The sequence below is a fragment of the Dasypus novemcinctus genome, chromosome 3, assembly GCF_030445035.2.
Source record: "Dasypus novemcinctus isolate mDasNov1 chromosome 3, mDasNov1.1.hap2, whole genome shotgun sequence".
Lineage (NCBI taxonomy): Eukaryota > Metazoa > Chordata > Mammalia > Cingulata > Dasypodidae > Dasypus > Dasypus novemcinctus.
In genome coordinates this window covers 86,603,373-86,619,184 of record NC_080675.1, presented here as the reverse complement: position 1 = coordinate 86,619,184, position 15,812 = coordinate 86,603,373, and the positions used below count along the sequence as shown (strand labels likewise).

Genomic DNA, 15,812 nt, shown 5'->3' with positions numbered 1-15,812 from the left:
GGGCGGGGCGGCGGGGGGAGGGCCCAGGCCCCCCGATTGGCCGACGGCTGGAGAGACGCTCCCGCACGCCGCCGGCTCTGATTGGCCCGGTGGTAGGAAAGGTTAAACCAAAAATTTTTTTACAGCCCTAGTGTGCGCCTGTAGCTCGGAAAATTAATTGTGGCTATAGCCGCCTCGATCGCTGTCTTCCCCAGCCTCGCCGCGGCCGCTCCGGGACGCGCCCGCCCGCCGCCCGGCTCTCCCCCCCCTTGGGCTGCTGCCGCTGCTGCTGTGACTGCTGCTGCGAGAGGAGGAGGAGGAGGAGGAAGCAGCGCGGGGGGGGGGGGGGACCGGGGGGGTGGGGGGGGGATCATGAAGTAGAGTTGGGAGCGAGGGAGCTTCACCCCCGGGGCGGTGGTTGTTTCTTCTTTCTCTTTCTTTCTTTTTTTCTTTCCCCCCTTTTTTTTTTTTTCCTAATTCCTGAGGGGTGGTTGCTGCTCTTGCTACATGACTTGCCAGCGCCCGAGCCTGCGGTCCAACTGCGCTGCTGTCGGAGCGCTCAGTGCCGCCGCCGCCGCCCGCGCCGCCCGCGCCGCCCGCGCCCCGCTCGGCACCCGCCGGCCGCCGCCGCCCGCCGCGCCGCTGCCCCGCGCCCGCGCCCGCGCCGCCGCCGCCGCCGCCGTTTCCCCCCGACGACTGGGTGATGCTGGACATGGGAGATAGGAAGGAGGTGAAAATGATTCCCAAGTCGTCGTTCAGCATCAACAGCCTGGTGCCCGAGGCGGTCCAGAGCGACAACCACCACGCGAGCCACGGCCACCACAACAGCCACCACGCCCCGCACCACCACCACCACCACCACCACCACCACCACCCGCCGCCGCCCGCCCCGCAGCCGCCGCCGCAGCAGCCGCCGCCGCCGCCGCCCCCGGCCCCGCAGCCGCCGCAGGCGCGGGGCGCCCCGGCCGCCGCCGACGACGACAAGGGCCCGCAGCCGCTGCTGCTCCCGCCGCCGCCGCCGCCGCCGCCGCCGCCCGCCGGCCTGGACGGGGCCAAGGCGGACGCGCTGGGCGGCAAGGGCGAGCCGGGCGGCGGGCCCGGGGAGCTGGCGCCCGGCGGGCCCGACGAGAAGGAGAAGGGCGCGGCGGCCGGGGGGGAGGAGAAGAAGGGGGCGGGCGAGGGCGGCAAGGACGCGGAGGGGGGCAAGGAGGGCGAGAAGAAGAACGGCAAGTACGAGAAGCCGCCCTTCAGCTACAACGCGCTCATCATGATGGCCATCCGGCAGAGCCCCGAGAAGCGGCTCACGCTCAACGGCATCTACGAGTTCATCATGAAGAACTTCCCCTACTACCGCGAGAACAAGCAGGGCTGGCAGAACTCCATCCGCCACAACCTGTCGCTCAACAAGTGCTTCGTGAAGGTGCCGCGCCACTACGACGACCCGGGCAAGGGCAACTACTGGATGCTGGACCCGTCGAGCGACGACGTGTTCATCGGCGGCACCACGGGCAAGCTGCGGCGCCGCTCCACCACCTCGCGCGCCAAGCTGGCCTTCAAGCGCGGCGCGCGCCTCACCTCCACCGGCCTCACCTTCATGGACCGCGCCGGCTCCCTCTACTGGCCCATGTCGCCCTTCCTGTCCCTGCACCACCCCCGCGCCAGCAGCACTTTGAGTTACAACGGCACCACGTCGGCCTACCCCAGCCACCCCATGCCCTACAGCTCCGTGTTGACTCAGAACTCGCTGGGCAACAACCACTCCTTCTCCACGGCCAACGGCCTGAGCGTGGACCGGCTGGTCAACGGGGAGATCCCGTACGCCACGCACCACCTCACGGCCGCCGCGCTCGCCGCCTCCGTGCCCTGCGGCCTGTCGGTGCCCTGCTCCGGGACCTACTCCCTCAACCCCTGCTCGGTCAACCTGCTCGCGGGCCAGACCAGTTACTTTTTCCCCCACGTCCCGCACCCGTCAATGACTTCGCAGAGCAGCACGTCCATGAGCGCCCGGGCCGCGTCCTCCTCCACGTCGCCGCAGGCCCCCTCGACGCTGCCCTGTGAGTCTTTAAGACCCTCTTTGCCAAGCTTCACGACGGGACTGTCCGGAGGACTGTCTGATTACTTCACACATCAAAATCAGGGGTCTTCCTCCAACCCTTTAATACATTAACATCCCTGGGACCAGACTGTAAGTGAACGTTTTACACACATTTGCATTGTAAATGATAATTAAAAAATAAGTCCAGGTATTTTTTATTAAGCGCCCCCGCCCCCATTTCTGTACGTTTGTTCGGTCTTTAGGGTTGTTTATTATTCTAACAAGGTGTGGAGTGTCAGCGAGGTGCAATGTGGGGAGAATACATTGTAGAATATAAGGTTTGGAAGTCAAAATTCTAGTAGAATGTGTATCTAAATAGTGACTGCTTTGCCATTTCATTCAAACCTGACAAGTCTATCTCTCAGAGCCGCCAGATTTCCATGTGTGCAGTATTATAAGTTATCATGGATCTGTGTGGTGGACGCAGACCTTGAGAACAACCTAAATTATGGGGAGAGTTTTAAAATGTTAAACTGTAATTTGTATTTAAGAAGCATTCATAGTAAAGATGCCCAAGAAATTATTTTTGGCCATTTCTTGCTTTGTCCTTTTCTTTAAAGAACTGTTTTTTTCTTTTGTTTACTTTTAGACCAAAGATTGGGTTCTAGAAAATGCACTCGGTATACTAAGTATTATTAAGAACAACAGCGACGACAAAAAAAGGAAAGTTGTTTCAGTTGGCAGCACTGGCCATTCAAATGAATTGGAAGGGGACAAAATTAACGATTGCCTTCAGTTTGTGTTGTGTATATTTTGATGTATGTGGTCACTAACAGGTCACTTTTATTTTTTCTAAATGTAGTGAAATGTTAATACCTATTGTACTTATAGGTAAACCTTGCAAATATGTAACCTGTGTTGCGCAAATGCCGCATAAATTTGAGTGATTGTTAATGTTGTCTTAAAATTTCTTGATTGTGATACTGTGGTCATATGCCCGTGTTTGTCACTTACAAAAATGTTTACTATGAACACACAGAAATAAAAAAAATAGGCTAAATTCATATATATCTTGATACTTTTGTCTCTTTTATTAAACAGAGCTAATTTTTAAAAGCCCACTAAAGTCATAGGGAATTCAAAGGCATTTTCAGCCAACCTAAGACTTAAACTGCTCCTTTGATTTGAACTGAAATTTTTAAATGGAAATAATATTTTTTCCCCCATTGGGGAATCAAACTTTACAAGGAGCAGGCTATTTGATAAACACTAGCTTTAAAAAAAAAGTTTAGGCTTTTCAGCTGGTATCTTTTAAGTTTCTGTAGATATACAGCAAGAAGATATAATTTAATTTTATGTGCATAGCTCTTTACCTTGTGTTTATTTTCAAATCAGTTAATAGAATGCTTACCTTTTATATACTTTGTTTCAGGTATTTGTATAGCCTTGGCAAATTATAAATAATAAATAAATATGTATATGGTTAGATAGAAGTGAATATGATGCACACATATGTAATATATATAGACACACAGAGCCCTTCAGTTCAGGTACAATTTGCGCTATGAATGCTGCAAACATTTTTGTTCAAAATATTTGTATTTATACTTTCTAAGTCAGCATTTATTTTTGTGGCTGTTTACCCACAATGAAAGAGTTCTAATAAAGATGTGCTGAAGTTGCAATATAGATTTTGCTGAAGTGATCACCTGTTGTAATGACTTGCAGATAAATGTTTATATTTTATTTTTTAATTATAACAGTTTAAAGTTCTAGGTGTTCACAAGAAGATGCCTCTCTCCTTTATTCCCCCATTTTTACTACATAGAGGTATTTATTTAATGCCCTTTTCAGTATGTCTGTACAATCTAATCCAGAAATTTGTTCCTTTTGCTTACGCAGTCAATTTTAGCTTGTCGTATACATATATCAAAATGAAAACAGTTTTTGAATTGTTTCTGGCTGCCCAATTGCTATAACTCCAGAAAATAATTAGAAAATCTGAGTAAAAGGTTTACTAACTAATTGGATCCTGTGGTGAGTCGTGGAGCACAAGTTGTTCATTTGTTACAATTGTATACTCTGAAATGTGTTCTGCAGTAATGCAATAAGCTGGCTACTTCTTACAATGGGCCCAGTGAAAAATAATCTGTCCCCAAGATGTTATCGGCAAACAGAGTTGCTCAGGGGAAAAAAAAGGAAAAGAAAAAAAGCCTAGGGAGAAACAAACAAACTTAGATTTGAAATTGAAATACAAAATAGTTAATATTGGAAAATTATGTGTGGGTGTGTTGTTGAATGGATAGAAAAAGCATAGAGAGAAAGAGGATTTTTATGCTGAAAAATAAATTCCACCACTATCAAAATGAAAGGAAGAAGGAAGGAAGGAATGAATGAATGACAGAAAGAGAGAGAAAGAGAGAGAGAGCCCTAAGAAAGAAAGAGAAAAATAAAGGCCAGGAAATTTAAAAGAGCTGAAATCAAATATGCTCAAATGGGGGAATGGGCCAAAATATACCCAGGCAGCTCACTTAATTATCTCTTTTGAGATGATTTTTATCTTCTTAGAATATGAGCAATTTTCACCAGGGTGTACCAAGTTTCTTGAAAGTTAACAGTTCTTCAGAAAGAATCATGAAGTAAAATTCTCCAAATTATTAAGTGATTGTTTTAAAAGCCAAATTTATGACTGAATTTAAAATAGTACTTAAAAATTGCAGTAGAATCCAAGAGAATAGAGTTAGGCAGAGGAAATCCCCATTACACATTTGGGAGCTAAAATAGCTCAAAGAAAGGCATGTGTTTAGGCTGACAAAGGTGATGATGTATTGTTTGCTTTTGCCATGGATTTTATTTGTGGAAAGAGAACATAATAGCACATGGGCAGTACAGTCTTTTGCCTAACGAAATGTCAAAAAGTTGAGCTCTTATATTGAGGTAAAGGGATAGAGATATAAAAGAGAGATTTTCTCCATGGGTATTTTTCTTTTTCTTTTTCTATCCTTATTTGTAATTGTAGTGGGGTGTTTTGTTTTTTTTTTTGGATGATGTAGAAATAGAATTTCAATGATGAACTTCATACTTTGAGGTCAAGAGTTAAGTTGAATTCTTTGAATTCATAGGAACTAAAGATGGGTGGAAATACTGCTTGTACACATGTCCCAGTTACATATATAATGGTTGTGATTAAAAATAAGAATAGCTTGTTTAATAGGTATACTAGACATAAAGAGATATACAAAGAGAGAGAGAGAGACTTTGTAAAGGCCTCCTGAGGCCCAATATGAACATTCCATTTACTTCTATCTATCATCCCTCAAGTTATCTTTAAAAATGTGTATGACAGTCTGGCATGGCACTTAATACATTTTTGCATCAATTTGGTTGTAATGTTGTGTTGATATTTGTTGTCACCCACTTTGCCAGTTAAAATTAGTTTATGCCAGGAAAAAAAAAACACTTCAAAACTTTTGAAGCATATCTTTCATATTTATTATTGTTTTAAATGTTAGATCAAATTTGCTCTTTTTGAGCTGAGAGATTTGCAACTGAAAATTAAAATTTTAAGTGCCAAACTATAGCTTGCTTCCAGGTTTAAGGTATTTTACTTGCATTTGTCTGATATAAAGGTTAATAAAAATTATTAATATATAAAACATGAAAAGTTATTTAAACTTACAATAGTGAAATGATTTCTCGTATGTGCTATAAGGCTGGAAATCAAGTGAAATGACGTCCAGAGCTAACAAGATTTAATACAAATGTCAATATAGTCATGGAAAGTTTGGTGTGGCTTCTATGACTTGTATCAGGGCAGACAGTAAAAAACAAACAAACAGAAAACGTCTTACAGTGTCTTGATTTAAATATCTATTTAAATTGTTAATATCTTTCTCCTCAGAGAGCTGTATAAATCCAGTATATTCAGAACTCTAAATATACAAGTGTGGTTTTTAAGTGTTTTCCACAACATTGTTAAGGAATTTGCATGCATTGAAATAATTTTGCTTTGCAGAAATTAATTTTATGAATGGCTAAATTGGCTGGCTGTGTTTGGGACTAAAAGCCTGTTGGAGAATTAGGCTAACAAAGGGTGAAGGTGAAGATCATTAGAGGTTTTAGAGCTGGCTGAGACGGGTTGCTGGGGTTGTGTAACTGTGCCTAGAGGGCGGGGTTCCTGTACATTCCTACTTCACCAGATAACCTGCCCCCAACACCACTCCAGCTTCTGCCAGACAGATGGAACTCTCCAACATGAAAATCTGCGCAACCATTCCAACAAGCAGGGTAGGTGAACTTTGAATTAAAATGCCCGTCTTTTTTTTTTTTTTTTCTCCTTGAGGCCAGATCCCAGAGATAGGGAAAGAATATGGGTCATCTAGATTCTCTCTTTCCTGAGCGCACATGTCTGCATTCTTTGTAGCAGCTGCCTACCTGTAAGAGTTCAAAAGAGGCTATCTTTTACAGTTAGTACTTCTTTCTCAATTTTTTGGTGTAAGCGCTTTAGCAATTTCTTTCTCCCATCCCTATCATTTCTCTTCTCTACCCTCCATCCACCGCATCCCCCCCCCCCAAAAAAAGGAAATAACCACTAGCACATAAAATAACCCACCTCTTACTAAGTGCCCCCAATCCTACACTTTACCCATTCTAGTGGTCAGTTTGGGAGGATCTTCTCCTGAGGATGTAGGCCATGGGGGCAGCAGGCTGGAGAATACATGATTTGTGGGGTTGTATTTCGAGTCTCTCTCTTCTCCTTCCCGATTTCTTTTTGTTTATTTTTCCCTCTATCAGAGCTCTGCCAGAGGCTGTCCGAAGCATGCGGACGAAAAAAAAAAAAGACTTGAGTCCTGGGAGCGCTGTTTCGCCTAGATCGGTAAGTGAAAGGGCTTTTCCGAGGGGACCCGGCGGGAAGGGGGTTGGGAATGACCTACTGATTGCTTTTAGTAAGGTGGTAAACCGTGGCATTGAGGCCCGGGGACTAAAGTATTTATTTTTTTGCCGGAAAATTTTCCTTAGTGGGTTACCAACAAAAGTAGCTAAAAGAATGCATTATTTTTTCTCATCCGCAAAAATTCACGGTGGATCCCTAAAGTAAAAAGATTGTAGCCATGTCAAAGGGGAATGGAGAGAAAACAAGATGAAGTTGTATGGAGGACGGGTAGCGAGAGACTGAAATAGTGCAAAGTAATTCATTTCATGGGAATACGGTTTTTGAGTCTTCGAGAATACCCTAACGGCACTTTCTTAACATTCATACCTTGAGGTATTTGCTCTCCCTATTTTGAGAGAGAATGAGAGAACTTTGTTCCAGAGCCAAGGACTTCCCGCACTTGGGTTTTGTTGTTGTTGTTTGTTTGTAGAACTCTTCCCCAACCCTATTTTCACACTTAAGTCACCAGCTTTTCGCAGAACTGGCCCTCCGTCCCCAGCTTCTACCCATAATTTGGAGGAGTGTCCCCACCACCTTTAGCACGGCTGTCCCAGTTAGAGGGTGGCGCGCGATGAGCGCGGGAGGCTTCTCTCTCGCCTCTTCGAAGGACTCGGGAAATGAGCACCGTTCTGGGCTTGACTTATCCCTGCTGGGAATATCCCAGTTCCCGGCGTTGGGAATCTCAGGCAAATAATTGATTCTTAATGCACACTTAGGAGACGGAGGTGTATGCTCGAGAGCCTCGCTGTCCCGAGAGTAGCTGCGAGCGCGCCTTAGATACAGATTGGCACCGCCGGAAGCGAATTTGGGTCCCCCGCCACGGCGTCTTACTTCCACTCCCGGTGCTAAGGGACTCCGGGGGGGAGTTGGAGAAGGGCACGGTGGTGGGGCTTGAAGTCATTGTGGCAAGGAGCCCGAGGCTTTAGAGAAACGTAGAGGACAGAGTTAGGCTGCTGAGCCCGAATCTCGCGGGCGGCTCGTCACCAGGAACGAGAGGCGCTCTTGCGGGCTTTGCCGCCCAGATTTGCGCTGAGTGAAGCGCGGCGCTGCGCAGGAAGCAGCAAGGTGAGGGCGCTCTTGCCCAGGACAAGCCGAGCTTTGAGTTTCCTCGCGCACACTGACCGACTCAGGGAAAATTGATGCCAAAACCTTGCTTGTCCCTTTTTTTCTTTCTCCTTATTTTTCTGATCGGTTCTCCCGCCTCTTCCCCCCCCCCCCCCGCCCCCCTTAGAGGTGTTTCTTGTTTATCCGGTGCAGTTTCAGCTCTCAGTACTTAACTAAAACTGTGTTTTCTCTCTGACATCTTTCCTTTCCAATCCCCACTCCTCTACCCTTTCGCTTTTTAGCCCGTTTTCTTTTTCGGCCAAAGACTGTGGTCCAAGGCAGAAGGGTCTTAAGGGGGAAAGGTGGCCTCGAGGTAGGAATTCCTTTAGCGCTAAGGCGGACCTGGAGTGGGGAGAGGTAGGTTCGGGTGGACCGAGAACCCGAGTGTGCGGGAGATTGTCAGGCGGTGATCTTCTGCTTTGGGAAGACCACGGAAAAGAAAGAGCGATGCAGAAAAGAGTACGTCCACTTCTGACTCCCCTCCCAACAGACCCTCTTTTACCCAATTCCTGTGCTTCAGCACTGTCGTCACCCGCTCTTCTATCAAAACGTAAGTTAGGCAGAAATTTCGAAATTGGTGTGATCGGAAAAGACATTTAAAATAAAAACAAAAAATAATAGTTCTCAAAATTGTATGTGTGTGGGGTGGTGGTGGATAAAATGCCCTTCGTAATTTGGGGGGGGGGGGGGGCGGAGAGGGGTCTGTTGCCTAACAGGTATTGAAAGAAAACAATGCTCTTCCCTTGTGCTCAGCCTTGGTGGGTACCCAACTTTTCCCGACAAGGGGAAAAGCCGCGCGGGATGGAAACCACGTTGCCCGTTTGGGGATTTGGAGATTTGATTCGTATTCCAATGAAAGGGAGTATTCAGTTGCCAGTCACGTTTAGATATTCATTTTCAGCTTAGGTTGAATTTTCCTACTTGGCTAGCACTTCCCGAATCAGAGTCTCCGTCTTTGGTTTCATAAGGTCTTCCTTTCTCCCTCTTCTGTTTTACGAGTTCTTACTTTCTCCCCCAATTCTTCTATTGCCCCATTATTTTAATCAGAATGTATTTAAGGTGCAAACGTATATTCCTCTCTACCTGTCTGATAAGGCATTTGTTTATTCTGTTGATTGAACTGCAAGACCAAAAACTGTAAGAGGGCTAGGGAAGGTTTTCAATACCGTTCTTTCATTTTCTCAATGTTCTGAAATTTAATGACCTGATCATTGTTTCTTAGAGTTAAATTATTTGTTAAATTAGTTCTAAACAACAACTGATGATATTTGCCTTTTGGGTCCTATTGCCCCTGAATTCTTGGGCATGAATGGGAAAGAGAGGAGTTAAAGAGAATGCTTGATCACACAATATTACATGGATAATCAAAACCGATATTTATTTGATGGTGATAATGTATAGGAAAAATCACTTTCAAAGAAGCTGAGTTTCATAAATAAATTCTTTTAAAGGCCCATGTTTCAGAAGGATAACACTAGATTCAAGAATGACTGCAAATAAGCATCTTTGTTGATGAGGAAAAAAATATGGACACCGTATTTTCATATACAGAACGTAAATACAGAAACTCATGACACACCAGTGCTTGATAATTTAAATCATTTCTGCCCTCCCAGCAATAAATTTTCTCTAGTCTTAAGTAAAATCTGAAACATTGTTTTATATGTGAAATTCTAGAAATCAGAAGTATCTTTGTTTTTTGTTTTTTTTTGAGTCAGACTCGTTTGTTTGCATTTATTATATGTAGCAATTCTGGAATAATGAATATGCTTTTTCCCCCTTGCTTGTTTCAGATTGCATATGCAGGCATAGGTGTGAGAGCTTCCGTGGTGTATTGAGGAAATGCCATTTTTCCTCATTTGTTTTAACAAAAGGCCCAGGAATCTTTAAATCCAAAGGTACTACACTAGTTAGAAAATCTTTTAAAATAGAGAGTACTATTGTGTGTTTTCCTATTAAAATGTGTTGAATGAATAATTAGAGGCTGTAATGAAGGTTGAAAAATTCAGAGCAAGAATAAGGTGGTAATTTTATTATTTGATACTTTAATAATTTTTATAATAATGATGTAGTTGTAAAAAAGTTTGGCAAAGCTTTCATAGAAAAAGGTAGGGTATTCCTTCCAGTCCCTCAAAAATACTCTCAAAAGAATAAAGTAAAATCAGGTAGAACAAGCAGCAGGATTTGTTTATTTAGCATCTTTCAGCAGCAGCAGCAGTCATAGTAATAGTAGCAGCAGTAGTGATGGAGTTGAAAACATATACATTTAAATATAGATCGCAAGCTCTGATTGCAGGTTGGAAGACTAAAATCGATCATTTCTGCGTCGATAGTGTTGTCTATTGCTACATTGATTTGTGTTTATTTATGCAGAGACTTTCAGTTATTTACTTACATATTTCAGCATCTGCCTCTTGATTATTATCACGGGCTGGTTTTAATGAAAGAGCTTTTGGGAGGAAACGCACATGACAGATCCACTTTATGTAAACCTGATAGTGATAGTTTATGGAATTACTTATTCATACTTGCTTTTGGCAATTAGGAACCTGTTTCTGATTAAAACCTCGCACTGCTTTGAAAGTCCCATTCTTTTCACTTATAACATTGATGTATTTCAATAAAATAGAAAACCAGATAATTTTATGTCAGATAGGATAGAATGAAATTGATGAATGAACCTTGTCTTTTTTGGTTGGCACGACTCGGTTATCCTCATAAAAATAAGAGTGGCCGCTGGATTTACAAATGCTGTAGATGAAATAAATATTAAGTAGCAACGGGATTTAAATATAGAAATGAGACATCTGTTTTAAAACAATCTGTTAACTCTACAATTACGGCAGGGGTACCTATGCGGAATAAGATATTCCGGAGTTCCTGAGTACATGTTAAATACAAAAATGTATTTGTATATTTCTAAAATTCAGTGTATATGCACGGTTTTACCTTTATGAAGATAGGCAGTTCTCTTAGACCTCACATGCGAATGCTATGCATCAGGGCTCCTTTGAACAAACACCAAAGCTAAAGACCATGGAGTATATCTTCTTCAAGCACAAAGCAATAGCGGGAGATTGAGAAACGTTCGTGGTTTTGCTTCTCCTATGCCGTTATAAAGTACTGAAAGGTGACTTGACAACTGGGGAAAAAAGGTAGTCGAATTTATCAAGGGCTATTTACTCCTCGTTCAATAGGAATTTTCTCTCAGCTTGGAAGATGAATCTTCCCTTGGTAATCGTTTGGAATACACCTGCCAAATGTGTGGTAACAGTCCAGTTCTTCATTTCTTTCGCTGCCCCCTCCCGCACCCAAATTTTTGCGAGGAACATAGTAGAAGACAATTAAACGAATTATTTCTTGAGAACCAAACGTATGGAAAAAGAGTTAATTTCCTCATCCTGGAGGGTTTTCCTGAAACTACTTAACGTCAGCCTCCGCGCAGTATGAGGTGGGAATGTGCAGTCCGGTGGCGGAGGCAGAAGGTGCCCCAACCGAAGGACGTCAAAGCTTTGCAGAATTTTGAAAGGAGATGAGGAAGAGCTTGTAGTATTTGTGTTTACGGTCTTATTTTATTTTTCTATCCTGTACCAAGCCCTTAACGTTAACGTAGGGACATGGCCCTCGATGGACCAAGCACCCTTGGCATCTGCAGAGATTGAGATTCCAGAGCATCAGATGAACAAGATTTAAGGCTAAGGCGTGCTTACCCACCCCTCCCTCTGTCTTTTTACGCACGCACCAGCTCGTTCTCACGTGCATCGGGGTAGTGGACAGTGTTGACTTGAATTGCTCTCCGTAGCTCCAAGCCTTTCCTGTGAGTGAACCCGAAAACACTCGACAGGTCGTGAATAATCGTTTTAATGAGTGTGCAAAGCGTGCGACGGGGTGCACCGAGCTGTCGGGTTAAACAAACAACTTGTACCCTGACCAAATCCGATTGTTAAAGTGCAAAGTGATGTCAGTACCATTTCCATTGCTCTTCGGAAAGCACAGATCTGACTCGCGGGAGTCCAATTTTTTCCCATTAAAGAAAAATAACAATATTTTCCAACCATGTATGTGATCTTCTTCAACATTAATATGAGCCAACAAAAGCATCATTTGAGAATCAGAGAAGTAGTCGCGTTACTGCCTCAAAGACAAATCGAAAGAAAGGCAAAACGAGGAAGAAATCAGTGAACATAAAAAATCTGAGAATTTCTTTTTGATAGTTTACACATAATTGCTCATCGATATTGCAAAAAAACAAATAAACAAAACCCTTACCTTTGTGTTTTTGTTTACAGCTCATTTCAGGCAGATATCAAGCGAACTGTAAAATCTAAACAACTGGGGTTGATAATTCGGTCTTGTCCTAAGATGGAATCTGTTGACCTCCACCAACTTTTTCTCTTGAAAATTTAACTAAAATATTTGCGGTTGATTATGTCAGTCTGTGAGAGAATGAAGCGATAAGTAAATCCCACATTTATGCTTTCAAGGAAATTAGTTTGGAGGAAAGTAATGAGAAAGAAACCCTGATGGGTCACCACCTAAAACAATAAGAAAAAGTACAAGTGAACTCCTTGCAAATCATTCTCCACCCCTCCCTTTTTTTCACACAACTGCACTGGAGGAAATATTTTTCTTTCTTTCACACCCAGTAAAAGGATCTATTTGAAATCAGCCATATGCACTCCTTTCCCTGTTCATCTTTTATCTCTTCCACAATTTCAAATCTCAAATACAACAAGAAGAGTAGGAAAATAAAACTTAAGGCGATTTTAAAAATCTCTTTTACACATCCCTCTAAAAAGTTTCTTGAGAAGCATGTAAAATATTTCCCCCATCAGTGTTTTATATACATCTACAAACAGAATGACCAAGATGCTTGGGAATCAAAAACTAGTTTCTTCAACTCAATAAAAATATGCAGAGATTAAAATTTATATTTTATTGGGCTATGTATTATAGATTTTATTTTTTCTTTATTAAAGAGGAAACCATGATCTCTACATGGTTATTTATTCTCTTATAATTGTAATGGGATTGAAAAAATGAAACATGGGGTTATGATGCACTTGAATATATTCAAGCTCAGCATTTGCTCACTTAACTCCTATTGGCTATATTGTTATTTATCTGCCTGTTTGTGTTTCTATCGAGTTCACATACAAATGTCAGTATACACCTGAGAGCAATTAAATGATTTAATCCATCTAAAACATATAGCTGCGATACTAGACAGTAATCAATTTCTTGTGGAAGTCACTATAGTTTTGTTATTATGGTTGCAATTTTTAAAATATACCCATGTCTATGTAGTCTCAAGTGGATAAAATGGAAGATCTTTAAATTCACTGTTCATCTTCAAAACTTGGAAAAGAAACCAGGAGTTTAGCACAGTGCTTTTGTTGATGTAGACTGATATCTAGAGAATGTCTGTATCAGAACAGTAGTTGAGAATATCCTTTGTTTTCTAGGAAATTTGACAAAAAAATGACTACCAAAAACTAGACTTTTGCATTTTCATCTTGTTTTGAATATTTTCTGGCACACAACGGACTGTTCTGTTATTACCTAAACAGATTTCTTCTCTGTAGGCTGACTCGAGTTGTGGAATTTTAGGAGTCACTGAAAGAACTGCATCCATTTCTGTTTTAAATGCACAAACAGTAAAGCTAGAGGGTGCGTCTGTTTTTGTGTGTATATACGTAGCTAAAGAACTACACTATCAAAACATTAATTATATTTGAAAGAGAGCAGAGAGCTTGTTGTGTAGAGAACTGCATTATTGAATTTATATTCCATAGATATCTGCCTGAAGAGAGGACTGAAATTGTATACCTGTCTCATTTGATGCACCCTCTTGAGTGAGGTGTGTAAGAAGAGCAGAGAGGAAGGAGGCAAACTTGGAGGGGAGTGATCTTAGATGTTTGGATGGTCCTAAGTGGAAGGCATCCACGTGGAAATGCAAATCACATGAAGAACATACGTGGGACCTTTGTTCTCTGACAACAGAAACACACTATTTTTTCCCACTCTACCAAGCAAATCACAGAATGATCTTAGCTGCATCTTTGCAGGTGGGGTGATGGGAGGTGGGCTAAGTGACCCCAAGTCGTGTTTATTTCACAGCTGCCAAATTTTATATGCAAAATTTAGATCCACTTCCTCCTAAATCCTACAATGGTATGAATCATCCCTGATCATTTTTAGTTTTTGGCTTAATTACTAGTTTTCAGCTTTAAATTACCAATAAACTAATTAAACTGACTAATCTTCCTAAACTTCTGTTGAATAGTATAATAGCTGCAACAACAACAGAGATAACAAAAACTGCAACAATAATGACAAAAATAAAGTGTTAATAATAATAATAGAAACAATTATAAAAATAATTTCTCTGGGTGACAGAGTGAAGACAGAATCCACTTAAGTCTGAAATTGTGTTTCATGGATACAGTCAGGCATTCCTCTGATTTCTTGTTTCGCTAGGTAGTCGGGTGATCTGTTCCAGCCCAACTCAAGCTCCCTAATAGGAACTTCCTTGGTCTAATATGGTAGACCTCTTTTAATGGCGAGAAAACTGAGTACATTTGTATCTAACCCTCTCCTTCATTTCTATGGATATGACCCCCTGCAGTAGCCATTCCCAAAGAAGTCAGTCCTGGAAGTTGGTTGGGAGCAGAGACAAACAGGTGAGGAGATTCCTGGATGAAGGAAACTAGTGTCTTTTGACAGGAGCTCTGTTGATGAGTCACTAAATGGTCATATTTGGTTAGCATGCTCACAAAGCTGAAGAATTTAAGATGGGCTGAGTAAGTGAAGTTCCTGTGAACCTGTAGAGAACACTGGACCTGAGGAACTCAGCCCACAGAGGAAGGTACAAAAGCTAGAGATTAGGTCCCCAGGATGAACTCTTTTGATTTCTTTAGAGATAGAGGGATGGAAGGGAGCAATAAAGAGAAGGGAGTGGAAGTGAAAGGAGAAGAATAGGTAGAAGATTTTTGTACCTTCTGGTGGTTTAGTGAGAAAAGCTAAGCCCATCTCCTCAAGATGGGGGTCGGGGTAGGGGAGAGAGGTGCTTTTGTCAATTGTAAACCTGACAGGGTTTATTGTTTTGGGTGAGAAAACATCTACTAGTTCCTGGAACCAAGCTGGAAAGAACTTGCCAGTGAGTCTGTACCTGCAGGACTCCAACTCTCTTCTCAGCCCAAGGTTGCCCCCATCTCCTGCACGCCCCCTCCCACAAAATGACATGCTAGTTGATTTAAAAAAGCAGGTGGGCAGGGAATTATATTGAAAGTACGTCAGGCAGATGTTGGGGTCAAAACAGGTGATAATTGCCTTCATTTCTGAAGGGGAGAAATAAAGCTGGTTAGGAGAGGAAGGACAGTGGGAGAGAAGAGAGGCTGAGAAGAGAGGCTACTGGAAGTCTAGCAGCTAGGGACAAATGGAGAAGGGCATTAGATACAGAAGAGGGACAGTTTGTGAGGAGACAGGGTAACCGTTAAGTATTTTTGCTTTGTTCAGATTTCTTGCAAAGAAAATTGATGAGAAAACAAGATCTGCATGTCTTTTTTTAAAAGACTCATACAAAGAAAGGCATAAATATCAAAAGCCAGTTTTTGTCCTCCAGGAAACTTTTTTTCTTTAGATAGTGGTTTCAAGCTTGCATAAACAACTACCTGATAACATTAAACCAAACAGTAGTTGAAGGAAGAAAGGGAGGGAAAGAAAGAAGGAAGAAACTTTCCTATTAGTAGTCCCATGCAT

The 15,812-nt window shown here is 42.6% G+C and overlaps 1 protein-coding gene across 1 annotated transcript in view; it reads left to right on the top strand.

The window, feature by feature from the left end:
- Positions 1-649: 649 nt before the first annotated feature.
- The window catches only part of FOXG1 (forkhead box G1), a 28,022-nt gene continuing 12,859 nt past the window's right edge, over positions 650-15,812 (top strand). Inside the window, exons 1-3 of the mRNA XM_058293630.1 lie at positions 650-2,164; positions 2,664-6,301; positions 6,809-6,890. Of these exons, the coding sequence (XP_058149613.1) occupies positions 683-2,146 (1,464 nt within the window). The 5' untranslated portion in view covers positions 650-682 and the 3' untranslated portion in view covers positions 2,147-2,164; positions 2,664-6,301; positions 6,809-6,890. The remainder of the gene's footprint in view (positions 2,165-2,663; positions 6,302-6,808; positions 6,891-15,812) is intronic.